The sequence below is a fragment of the Lucilia sericata genome, unplaced genomic scaffold (genome assembly GCF_015586225.1).
Source record: "Lucilia sericata isolate MDLA Ls3-8-SP2 unplaced genomic scaffold, ASM1558622v1 Contig000271F_arrow, whole genome shotgun sequence".
NCBI lineage: Eukaryota > Metazoa > Arthropoda > Insecta > Diptera > Calliphoridae > Lucilia > Lucilia sericata.
The window spans coordinates 226,224-238,563 of NW_023994296.1; the positions used below are offsets into that span (position 1 = coordinate 226,224).

The 12,340-nt window shown below is 29.2% G+C and overlaps 2 protein-coding genes across 3 annotated transcripts in view; both read right to left on the minus strand.

Annotated features, from left to right (window-relative positions):
• LOC119603040 (myosin heavy chain, non-muscle) overlaps nt 1-3,547 on the minus strand; it is an 89,117-nt gene extending 85,570 nt beyond the window's left edge. For both annotated transcript variants that reach the window (XM_037954900.1, XM_037954899.1), the window contains exons 1-2: nt 3,425-3,547; nt 1,809-2,194 (exon numbers count right to left, since the gene is read on the minus strand). In XM_037954900.1, coding sequence (XP_037810828.1) covers nt 1,809-1,940 — 132 coding nt within the window. In that variant the 5' untranslated portion in view covers nt 1,941-2,194; nt 3,425-3,547. The remainder of the gene's footprint in view (nt 1-1,808; nt 2,195-3,424) is intronic.
• A 2,365-nt stretch (nt 3,548-5,912) lies between these two features.
• Nucleotides 5,913-12,090, minus strand: LOC119603035 (nuclear pore complex protein Nup205). The gene has a single exon (XM_037954893.1). The coding sequence runs from the start codon at nt 11,954-11,956 to the stop codon at nt 6,140-6,142; it is 5,817 nt and encodes a 1,938-aa protein (XP_037810821.1). The 5' UTR covers nt 11,957-12,090; the 3' UTR covers nt 5,913-6,139.
• Nucleotides 12,091-12,340: the final 250 nt, after the last annotated feature.

Below are 12,340 nucleotides of genomic sequence, written 5' to 3' on the forward strand. Positions count from 1 at the left end.
TCAGCGTAGAAAAGTTTGGAAAGTAAATCACGTAAATTTCCAAATTTTCTACGCTGATACAGGGTTTTACACCAGAACATGTATCTCACGTCACAAGAACTTAAAATTTCTTCTCTCGACAGGATTGTCGGATGCAACGGTTCTGAAACAAGGGCGTGGCAACATATACCTTGCATTTATTTAACTGCCCATCGAATCTACGACACGGATCTGATAAAACTGGTTGAAGAGGCACAAAGGAAAAAGAAGAAAATAGGAATAAGTTGTGATGTCAAATCCCACCATCTAGCTTGGGGTAGAACAAACACCCATCGCCCGGGACAAGCTCTTATATGGTGAAAACATTATTTTTGAAAATGTAGACTAAGCTGTCTGAGAAAATCTGACAAGAAAGGCAATTTCTAAGTTCAGATTCGAATTCAGAGCAGGACATATTTTTAGAAAAACATTCTTTAGTCTAGTTATGTGTTGTTTGCCAGTTTGATTTTAACACATATCGAATCTTTATGACATACAATGTTTATTTAATAAAATTTTGTTTAAAAAGCTTAAAATTGTGTATATTTACATATAAATTTTATATTTACAAAATGCAATTCTTTAAATATTCAACATTTTTCTTCTTTTTTTAGCTTAAAAATTTGTTTAAAAGCAAATCAAAAGTTCAATGACTTTAAAAAATATACGAAAAATATATGTAAATGACAAAGTTATATAAATAAATTAATAATAACAAAAGAGAAATTAAATATGCTACCATAAAGCTTTGTTCAAAAAAATATCAAGAAATGATTAACTAAAGAAATAAATATGCATATAAAAAATATTTAAATAACATGAATCATTTAATTAGTTGGTAATTTAGGCAAATGGAGATAAATTTTGTTAAATTAAAAGGTTTTTTAAAGAAATATATAGCCCGAAAAGTTTAGCAAATAAACATGAGTCAAGATTTTACAAAGAAATTTTAGCACAACAACAATTTCAGATAAAATGCCCTAAAAACGAAATTAAAAGTAACGGATATAAAAATAGAAATTGAAACATAAAAGATTTTTGATATCAGGATTTTGAAAAAAACAAATTGTAAACTAAATTTAAAAGTAAATCACAAGAAAATGACTAAATTTTAAACTAAATTGAAATTTAATGAATTAAAATTTATCAAAACTTTGCTCTACAACATACTATTACAGATTTAGTGTTCAGATGCCAATGATGAGGTCATCACTGGTTAAAGTTTTGAAACCATGTTTAAAGAAATGGAATACAAAATGTCTGTTTTATGAAAAATTGTGTAAACAATTGCAAATATGTTTTTAATTATGTGCACGAATTAGAAAACAGAAAAAATCATTGAATAATAAGCCGCTTTGGAGAGGGTGTGAGTGTGTGTACAAAGAAAAATCAATATAATTATAAATTCATTGATTAGTCATTAGGTAAACACACTGACACATTCACATACAGACAATTAAACACAGCAAAAGGCAACAAGTTTGAAGATTTCTTTGTCAGGGAGGGAATTTGTTGAGTGTGAGCGTATGTTTGATTTTTTTTTTGTCTTTTTGGTTTGACTCACAAACCTTTTTTTAAAGAAAGTTGAACAAAAAGTATGTATGAGACAAATCAAACTAAGAAAACCGGTTCAAAGCGTTAAATCAAATTGGTTAGTTGTGGTTGTTTCTTTCAAAAATTATACAAACTACAGGTAAAAACAAAGGCATAACTTACTTCTATTAAAAATATATTAAAGAATTATTAATATTTTTTTGTTTATAAATTATTTAATTTACAATTTTACTAACCTGATTTTCATGAGGCACCCAAACTAAACGTTTTTGTGTCCATTCCGCTTGAGTTGCCGGATCATTGAACTGATTACGTTCCACCGAAAGATACTTCAATTCGGGATCGTTGCGATCTACTTCTTCAGCCATTTTTATACTTTATCTAAGTTTTAAGTTCTTTTTTATGTTTAAATATTTAAACACTTTAAATGTTATTTTGCAAATCAAACACTTTTTTTCAGTTAAAAAAAAATATTCTTTTTTTTTCTTATTTTCTTTTCTCTTTATTTTATCACACAACAATTAAACACTTTTTTAGCTATTAAATTTATTTTAAATTTCGTATTTTTTTATGTTTAAATGTAAAAAATAATTTATTAAAAATTCGTTGTCTAATCTAAAATCTAAAACAAACAGAACAGTTGTAGTAACAAAAAAAATAATAACAACAAAATGAAATCAAATAAATTTCAAAGAAAAATTTCTTGCTGGCAATACCTCTTAAGAAAAGAGTTGCAAAAACTGAGAACGAGTGTAAAAGAGAAAAAAAAGAGTAAAAACTACTCAATTCACTCATTTTTAACACATTTTTGACATTTCACTTCTTTTCTTGCAGTTGTCGGCAAAAAAATTAAGAAAATGAAAACGCAAGCAAAAATTTTTTTAACAAAACATGAAATTTTTCTTTAAAAAAATTTGATTTTATTAAAAACAATCCATAATGCATTTATAAAAAGCGGCCAACAATTTATTTTATAAAAACTTGATGTTTCTTAAAAAAAAATTGTTTAATTCTCTGCTTAATAAAATCTAATTGGAATTTTTATTGTCTTGTTTTTTTTTCTTTAAACACTTTTTATGTTTCCTCTAAAAGCAAAAAATTTATAATAAATAATTTACACACTTTTTGTTTAAATATTGTAAAAAATTACAAGTTTTTTTTTGTATGTTTAAATTGTTTCTTATAAAACAAAATAATAATAATAAATATTTATATATTAAATAAAAATCCCGTAAATCCAATTTAAGCGACCGAACTGCCACTCTGTACCTTTAAGACTGAGTGAGTCAAGTTTAGAGTACGAGTATTTTTGTAAAAAATTGAGCAAGGCCGAACAAATACAAAAAACTAGTGCTGCAAAAAATGTTTTTTGTTGTCTTTTTTTTTCTTTTTGTTTTTTGTAAATGTCTGTTTTATCTTTTTTATGTCGCGGCACGTAAATCTTCGTTAAGTGCATAAGTGTGTGTGCATGTGAGCTTCAAGTAGCCGCTTTACGAAAAAAATGTTAAATGCCTTGGCAAATTTTAAATTTTTTGTTTTTTTTCCCCTAAATTAACAATAAATTTAAAATTTTAGTTTTTTTATTCAAAGAAATCCTTTAACTTTTTTAGCATTTCCTCAATCTCCCTTTTTTATCTTCTTTTTTTTGCTTCTTGTTCTTCTTTTTTTACATTTTGTTGGCCGCTTTTGTTTGCTGATGATGACTCAAACTCTAATTTTCTTAAGTTTGCATATTCTTTCAAGTTTATTAATTTAAAAGTTTATTGTTTATATTTGTTAAATTCACTTTTTTATCTGTTTTTATTACTTATATATATTAAATATTAATAGTTTTTTGCAAAAATTTATTCACCTTTAAACACTTCAAAAAATGCACAAAAATTCTTTCACTCGTTACACGTAGGTTCTCCCGACCGACTACTTATATTTGCTGGGCGGGTTTCGTTCAACTGTTTGATTTTTTTCGCTGCCTTCGTTAAAATCTCTATGAAGAAAAATGCAAAGCAAGTGTCAGTTGTATTTGCCGGACAGGGTTGTATTTTTAGTTAGTACTGTATAATTTAGATTCAAGTATTCGAGTGTAAGAGTAATCGGTTTTGTATAATAAATATTATTATTTGTTAATTTATTTTAAATTTTTATATAGAAAACAATAAAAGAACATTTTGTAAAGGAAATATATTATCGGAAATTTAGTTTGTTAAGTTATAAACAGAAATTTTATCGATAATTTTCCTTAAACCAAAAATTTATGGAAAATAAAGAATTTATTAAAATTTTTCTAAAATTATAAAAAATTTTCTAAAAATAAAAAAAAATACAGTAAATTTTGAAAAATTATCAAAAATAGAAAAAACATTTTTCCACAATTACAAAATTTTCGATTTTTTTTTTTTATAAAATCGAAAATTTTCTTTGAATTTTCGATAATGTTCTATAAAATCAATTTTTTTAGTTTTAATTAATTAGTTTTATAACAAAGCCCATAAGGACATATTTGGTCCAAACTTTATCGAAAATTTTTTATGAAATAGAGATTTTATCCAAAATGTTCTATAAAATCAAAATTTTTTAATAAAATATAGATTTTATTGAACATTTATTATAAAATAGAGAATTTATCGAAAATATTCTATAAAATATAGAATTTATTGATAATTTTCTATAAAAGAGAGAATTTGTGGACAAACACATAATTTATCAAAAATGTTCTATAAAAAAAATATATTTTATAAATGGAGTTTTTATCAAAATTTTTCTATAAAAAAAGATTTTCTCAAAATTTTTTAAAAAATAGAAAATTTTTTGTAAAGTCTAGAGTTTATCGGAAATGTTTTATAAAATCGAGAATTTATCGAAAATATTCGTTTAAATGGAGAATTTGTCTGAAATATTCTACAAAATAGAGAATTGAATCGAAAATGTTCTATAAAATCGAAAATTTATTCAGAATTTTCTTTAAAATATTTATTCAAAATTTTGTAAAATATATACATATATTGAAAAATTTCTATATAAAAAGAAAGTTTATCGAAAAATTTTTATATAAAAAAATTATCCAAATTTATCTGATAAAATGAAAATTTATCGAAAATTTTCTAAATAAAGAAAATTTATCGAAAAATTTCTAAAAAAAAAGAAAATTTATCGAATAATTTCTGAAAAGAAAGATTTATCTAAAAAATTCTTAAATGAAAATTTATCTAAACTTTTCTCTAATGAAAATTTATCTAAACTTTTCTTAAATGGAAATTTATCTAAAATTTTCCAAAAAAAGAATTTATCAAAAATTTTTTAAAACGAAAATTTATCTAAAATTTTCTAAAAAGAGAATTTATCAAAAATTGTTTAAAAAGAGAAAATTTATCGATATTTTTCTAAAATGAAAATTTTTCGAAATTTTTGTAAAACGAAAATTTATCGAAAATTCTATTTTCTAAAACGAAAATTTATCGAAAATTCTATTTTCTAAAACGAAAATTTATCGAAAATTCTATTTTCTAAAGCGAAAATTCATCGAAAACTTTTTTAAAAGAGAATTTATCGAAAATTTTTTAATGAGAATTTATCGAAAATTTTCTAAAACAAAAATTTATCGAAAATCTTTTAAAGAGAATTTATCGAAAATTTTCTAAAACAAAAATTTATCGAAAATTTTCTAAAACAAAAATTTATCGAAAATTTTCTAAAACAAAATTTATCGAAAATTTTCTAAAACAAAAATTTATCGAAAATTTTCTAAAACAAAAATTTATCGAAAATTTTCTAAAACAAAAATTTATCGAAAATTTTCTAAAACAAAAATTTATCGAAAATTTTCTAAAACAAAAATTTATCGAAAATTTTCTAAAACAAAAATTTATCGAAAATTTTCTAAAACAAAAATTTATCGAAAATTTTCTAAAACAAAAATTTATCGAAAATTTTCTAAAACAAAAATTTATCGAAAATTTTCTAAAACAAAAATTTATCGAAAATTTTCTAAAACAAAAATTTATCGAAAATTTTCTAAAACAAAAATTTATCGAAAATTTTCTAAAACAAAAATTTATCGAAAATTTTCTAAAACGAAAATTTATCGAAAATTTTCTAAAAAGAAATTTAGATTTATTTTTTAAAACGAAAATTTATCTAAAATTTTCTAAAACGAAAATTTATCGAAAATTTTCTAAAATTAAAATTTATCGAATATTTTCTTAAAGAGAAATTTATCGAAAATTTTTTAATAAAATTAAATTTTCAACAAAATTAGTTTGGGGATAAAAACCCTAGTCAAAAGTTTTGACTCAAAACTAATGCTAACTTAATCAATTAAAGAAAACATTTAAATAATTTTTTTAAATCCTGTTTTATTTTTGCAAAAAAAGAAATTTAAAGAATATAAAAATTACATAAAAACATTTTATTTGCCAAATGCAAAAAACGATCAAAAATAATAAATAAATTTTTCTTCTCTGGTTATAAGATTCAAATGCAAATCAATTTTATTTTAATTTTATTATTAACAACACACAACATTCTTTATTTTTCTTCTTTCTTTAAGGTTTTTTTAATTACAATGATTCAATTATTTAATGGGAAAAAATTGTATTATAGACTTAATTCTTCGTAAAAGGGCATTATTAAAATCAGTTTCCACATCTTGTGACACATCCATAATGGAGCATAATTTCTTCGAAAAGGTTTCATTGAAAACCGAAATGAGAGTTTTCTTTAAATTCACCATTTCCTCATTGGTAAAATTTAAAGCATTACCAGCACCAATGCCATGCATATTGTCGGCATAGAGGAGAATAACATCGCGATTGTTGGACGATATGTAACGCATATAATAGTCTAGATGACTCCAGAGTAGATATAAACATTGTTCGATGATAAAGACGCATAGGGATAGTTGTATTTGTTTGTCTTCATGTTGTTTTATTATTTGCAAGTACTTCTCATTGGCCGACGAATCGAAACTCGAGTGAATAAGAACAGATCTTTGGCGATATAAGCCGTCTAATATGGTTTTCTGCGAATGATAATATTCAACGGAACCCTTTAATTGGTTTATTATAATTCCCAGATTATACTGATGATATATAGTACTGTTGCGATTATCTTCCATGTGAACACCTTCACTTATTGTGGGAGAAAACAAGAGACCATTGGTTCTATGATCCACCGAATTGTTAGTGACAATGTTGCGACAGAACAGATTCAAATTGGCGGCTATTTCCAAGAAATACGTTATATGAACTGATGAGGTATTATCTGTCGATTCATCGTATAGAGCATGTCCTGATTTCTGTATCTCCTTAAAGTTGGCATCGTTGACAGTGAAACGTAGATAAAGTGATAACATGAGTTTTTTTATTCTATACACATTGACACCAATATCGCCCATCAAATCTGAATTTCTAGCTGCAAAGGCTTCCTGGCTAAAAGTTCTTGCTATGATGCCGGTGATGAAGGAGACTTCTTGCAATAAGCCTACATCGGAAAAAGGTGATCCAGATCTCAAAACTATTTCAATCATATCGCAATGCGAGAGTAAAAAGTGCATTACTTGTGAGATAACAGAATAGTTTTCCGTTCCCAGAGTTGTTACCAAACAGTCACACAAATTTAAAGCTGGGAATAGTATTTGCCTATAACGAGTGTCTACACGGGGCACAAATTCTTGCAAATCGTTTTGATGCCACTCCTGTCTGCGTTTAAAATCGGGATGCATATCAAACACCCGCATGCTGGACAAGACATCTAAAACTTTATTGGAAAGTAAAAGTTCAGCACCAGCATGAGTGTTGGCTAAACGCAATAGCATGGACATTTTCGATTCATAAACATACAAGTATTTCATATTCTCTGGTATATTGGATAAAGTGTTGCAAAGTTCTTCATCAGATTTAGCCAAACTTTCCACAATGTGCGACAAATAGCCATGATGTGATATGAAATTCATAATGCCAGACATGGTGTCTATATCCAATAAAACATCTATGCAGGCCAAGGCAGACATTTTGCAGATTTCATGACCAGCCACACAATCATGGCATATTATTTCAATTAGCTTTTCTCCAAACTGCAAAATAACCTCAACAGCCATTCTTATATAAGTGGAATCGGATGACATGTAATCATTACCACTGGATTTATCCAAACGGGTGATGTAGTTTTGATTCGTTTGATTCGTAGTCTTCTTGGTACTTTGATCTCTGATGATGCGCAGACAATTAAGCAAAGATGCATAGAGATTAATACGCAGCTTTTGGGAAGCCACACCACTTACTATAATCCATTCCAAAATATATTTTAAAATACATTTAAGATTTAGCGTATTGGACTTAGATGATTGTGTTTGATTAATTTCCGAGTCATTAGCTTCGACGGATTTCAAATCACTTTCTGGAACATTATTAAAACAACAACGTAAATTTACCAGCAGCAATAGTATAGTGCCAGAAATGATGACAGACATTTCCAAAATAATCTGATTGGGTGCCACTTTCATTAAAATTCTTTGTAAGATTTCAATTATCAATTCTTGCTTCTTTTCCGCCGGAAAAGCACAACTAGTGACACAGCTGAAAAGTATTTCGGTAACATAACCCCAGGATTCTACAAACTTGACAGTGGCGAAACGTTTATTTCTCTGTTCGTTGACTTTAAGGGCATGCAGTAAAACTGATTCGATTTCCTGTAAGATAAGTCTTCTCTGACCACTGGCTATGGTACTTTGTACCATTTTCAATTCACTGTGTAAGATATGATGCATTTTCTTTAAATCCACCAACATATGACCCTCTTCCGTTTTATATTCGCACTCTTTTAGTATCTGTTCTATCAAACCTCTATCGAAAAATTCCCATTGTGGTGTGGCGATAAGTTGTAGATCCAAATCAATTCTATTGAAAAGTTCACATAATATATTGTTTTTCTGTCCGGAAGAAAGATGCTTGCTGGTATCGAAATTTGCATTCGTATAGAAATGTGTCAATTCTATGGTGGATTCTTGTTTATTTTTGGAATTAATGCCCAAAAATATTTCCGATATATGCTGGAATCTACTTAGCTGACAATTTGAAGCTGTTATCTTCAATTCAATGGCTATGCATTTTAGTAAATTACTTATTTGATTGATGACATGGGAATTGTCCACTTTCAGCGAAGGCACCAGCATTAAATAACGGCATAGGAAATCGTTTCTACTGCGTAAATAACGCAAAACTTGATCAGAAGTTTTAGGATTAGCGCATACCGTATGCAGCAGCTCAAATGAACGTTCTATTACTCTCTCGACATCCACATCAAAACTTAGATTATTGGTTTTCATCTCTAGATGATTTTCCAACAACGATACTATGGATTTAGTGCAATTAATGCCCATTTCGAGTATACCATGCCTTTGTCCCTTGTGCATTTGGATATCTTTTAAGTGCTCGAATCCCATTAGGAATTGCCCCAGATTGGGGGTATGTTGACACAGGCAACTTTGTATCAAACGTATAATGGCTTCTTTGATTTCCAGTTTAATTTTGGGTATTTCATTGGAATCCTCAAATACCAGTTCATTGACCTCCGCTTCAGTTTTGAGCGGTATATATTCGCTTTCCAAACACTCAACAAAACCTTGGCGTAATATAGTTTTAGTAGTTTCATTTTGTGTGAATATGCCCACAATTTGTGAATTAGCGCTCGGCTGGTTGGAAATCATATGTAGAATTTTAATGGCTTCCAAAGTGTGGTAGGGTAACCAATTGAAAAATGTCAAAAAGTAGGTGGAATTTAATATATGATCTGGTTTCTTGCTGCGTGGATTAACATCTAACAGGATTTTATTTAAACCAGAAAGCATAATAGCACTATTGGCATTTGAGTGGGCATCAAAGTAAATATCCTGATACTTCAAGCCCAGCTTAACTATTTTCAAACAATACAAAGCACATTCCTCTAATTGGCTTTTGCCCTTAAACTTTTTGCAATCATCTAATTGTAAACGTGAATCATCTATGATTTGTAGGATCAAACGCAACATATCCGATTTAGTGTGCAACTGCAGCATAATATAAAATCCTGGGGGAGTGGGATTGTCAAAGGTTTCAGCAAAATCCTTGGGATTTATAGCATAAATATCCAATAAGTAGTGGATAATTTTGAGGCATTTCGAACCAATATTCCATTTTTCGGCAGGATCTTTATAGGTTCTATTGTAGAATTTTAAAAATATGCCATTTATTAAAAATTTCAAGTAAGGTTCGAAGCCTGGTTTACGTGGTCCATTTCCCAAATGTTTGGGTATAACAGTGGTTATTAGGGAATAAAGTAAATCTAAGATGCCTTCTGATAATGGATATTTCTCTAAGCGGCATTCATTCTGTTCAATTTCAACTTCTAAATTACAGATTTCATATTGTACATTAGTGGGTATGGTGGCTATAATCTGTGAAGCTTCCAAGTTGTCCCACAGTAGGGTGGCAGTTTCCTTAGATTGAGCCAAGGCGGCTAAGGTTTGCAAAATATCTGCTTTTAAGTGCAATGGCACCGAACAGCCCAATAGACCTATCAAGGTATATAAAGGATTCCAGTTGGGATGTTCACATATAGCAATACGCGCCACATCATCATAGGTGGTAACAGCTTTTATTACCTCCAAAACTGCTCTCAAGCCTTCAATTTCATCGGGATTAATATTGCGGCTAGAAATGCGGCTTCTGTAAATCGTATCACTTGCTGTATGATATTCCTGCTTCAAGTTGGTATAATATCTATTCAAACAGGAGAAAAAGTGTTCCCAAGACAAAGCAGTACTTCCTGTTAAACCTGAAGCCTGCTTTAATAGATTAAATGTGCACCTAGCAGATCTATCACAGCTCGCTAAACCAGCTATCATTTTCAAATAGGGCACAAACAGTGTTGAGGGCAACAGCTCTCCTGCTAAGCGTATAAACTTGAACAGAGAAACTGAACGTGTGGTAGTAACACAATTTGCTGAAGTTTCGAGAGGTCCCCAATACTCCACACACAAACCAAGACCAGCTTTATTGCCTTTATAAAATTTACCTATACACAGCAATAGCATTTCGAAGTTATGATCCAAGTTACTGGGAGGCTCCAGGCCTTCTTTGGCAAAACTAATAAGAGTTTTTGCCGTCTCATCTGCTCTACCACGTAATTCGGTTACTTTTGAATGCATAAAATCAATGAAATCGGTGAAGATCATATGGATACGTCTATAAAAGAATTGATTTTTATAAATAATCTCCTTTTCAATTATGGAATTGTGTATAAATTTAAAAATGTTGCTGCATATAGCATCGTCCACCAGCTGCTCATCATAATCGGTTACAATGGAGGAAGAATTTTGTAGATACTGTGAGGCATGACGCAAACCCGATATAGCCAAACCAAATGAAAATTTAATGAAATTTTTTATGCCATTATTATTGTTGTTCTCCAAACTTTTATCGTTCATTAAAGCCATATACAACTGCTGTATGAATTCATTGTCTTTGATAATATTTAAATTATTAATTAAACGATTATCATCCTGTTTTTGTAAGATATTAGTATCGTATGAATAAATCACCGACATAAGCATAGTTAAAGTAGTATCATCAATCATGCCGGTGGATTCACTGGATTTATATTTCGAAAGATTTTTAAACAGTTTGATGACTACGTTCTTAGGCAAACTTCGTTGGGCCGACCAGTTGAATAAAGCCATGGCCAGAGACATGCGTATTTCTTCGAAAAGTTCGGATATTTGATTACGATGTTTATTGGAGCCAAGAGCTCGGTTTTTGGTCAACAGCACCATTTCACTTGTTATATCTAATTCATCCAAAAGATCTACAATTCTTTCCAATATATTAGAGTCATCGACCAAAGACTGTGAGAATGAAGAGGCCATTGATATCAACTCTTTGGGTACTTCGGAAACCCATGATACTCCACTTATAATTTGAAATAAATCGCGTACCGAATTTGCCACCGCTTTGCGTCCATCATAATACAAAAGGACTGCAATTAATCCACGTGGTAGTTCGGGGTATTGATTTATCTGACGCTGAGCAGTGCATAGCAGCTCCAAAGCCAAATACTCATCTAAATCAAACATATCGGAAATGATGAAGCACTCATCCACTAGATCCTTAGATAAAATTAGGGTTCTTCTATTGGCCGTAACCGGTATACCCTGGGCAATGTGTTTTTGTAACTCTTTACGATTGCGCTCATTTTTTGGAGGATTTTTCAGAAGATTGGCAAAAACTTGTCTATTCCGCTTCAAACACATTTCCAAGTTTGCCATTAAATCTTCGGTGGGACTGAGAATAGTCTGCTCGATGATTTTATACATTTGTTTAAATGGAGACCACATATCATCGGGTATGACTTCCATTTTGAAGAAATTTTATATTTATTTTCACAAATTTAAAAAACAAAACTCAAAAATTTGCAGCACAATACAAAAAAATTTACAAAAAATGCCGACAATTTATTCCAATATAAGAACTTTAATAAGATGCTTGTTGAAGACCGTCTGATTTAAAATTTTGCATCTGGTTTAATAAAAACTGTCAAATTTACTTGTGTTTGTTGTAACAACAACAATATGAGTTTGTCACTTTACAACAACATAATGCCGGTTGCTTTTGTAGTTGATGTCTTCTTATAATATGCTCTTTGAACACGCTGGTGAAACCGCCAACTACTAAAATTAACAACTGCGTGAAAAGGGTTGTCAAGTTCTTCGTTTTAAAAATCGCTAAGATTAGTAAAAAAC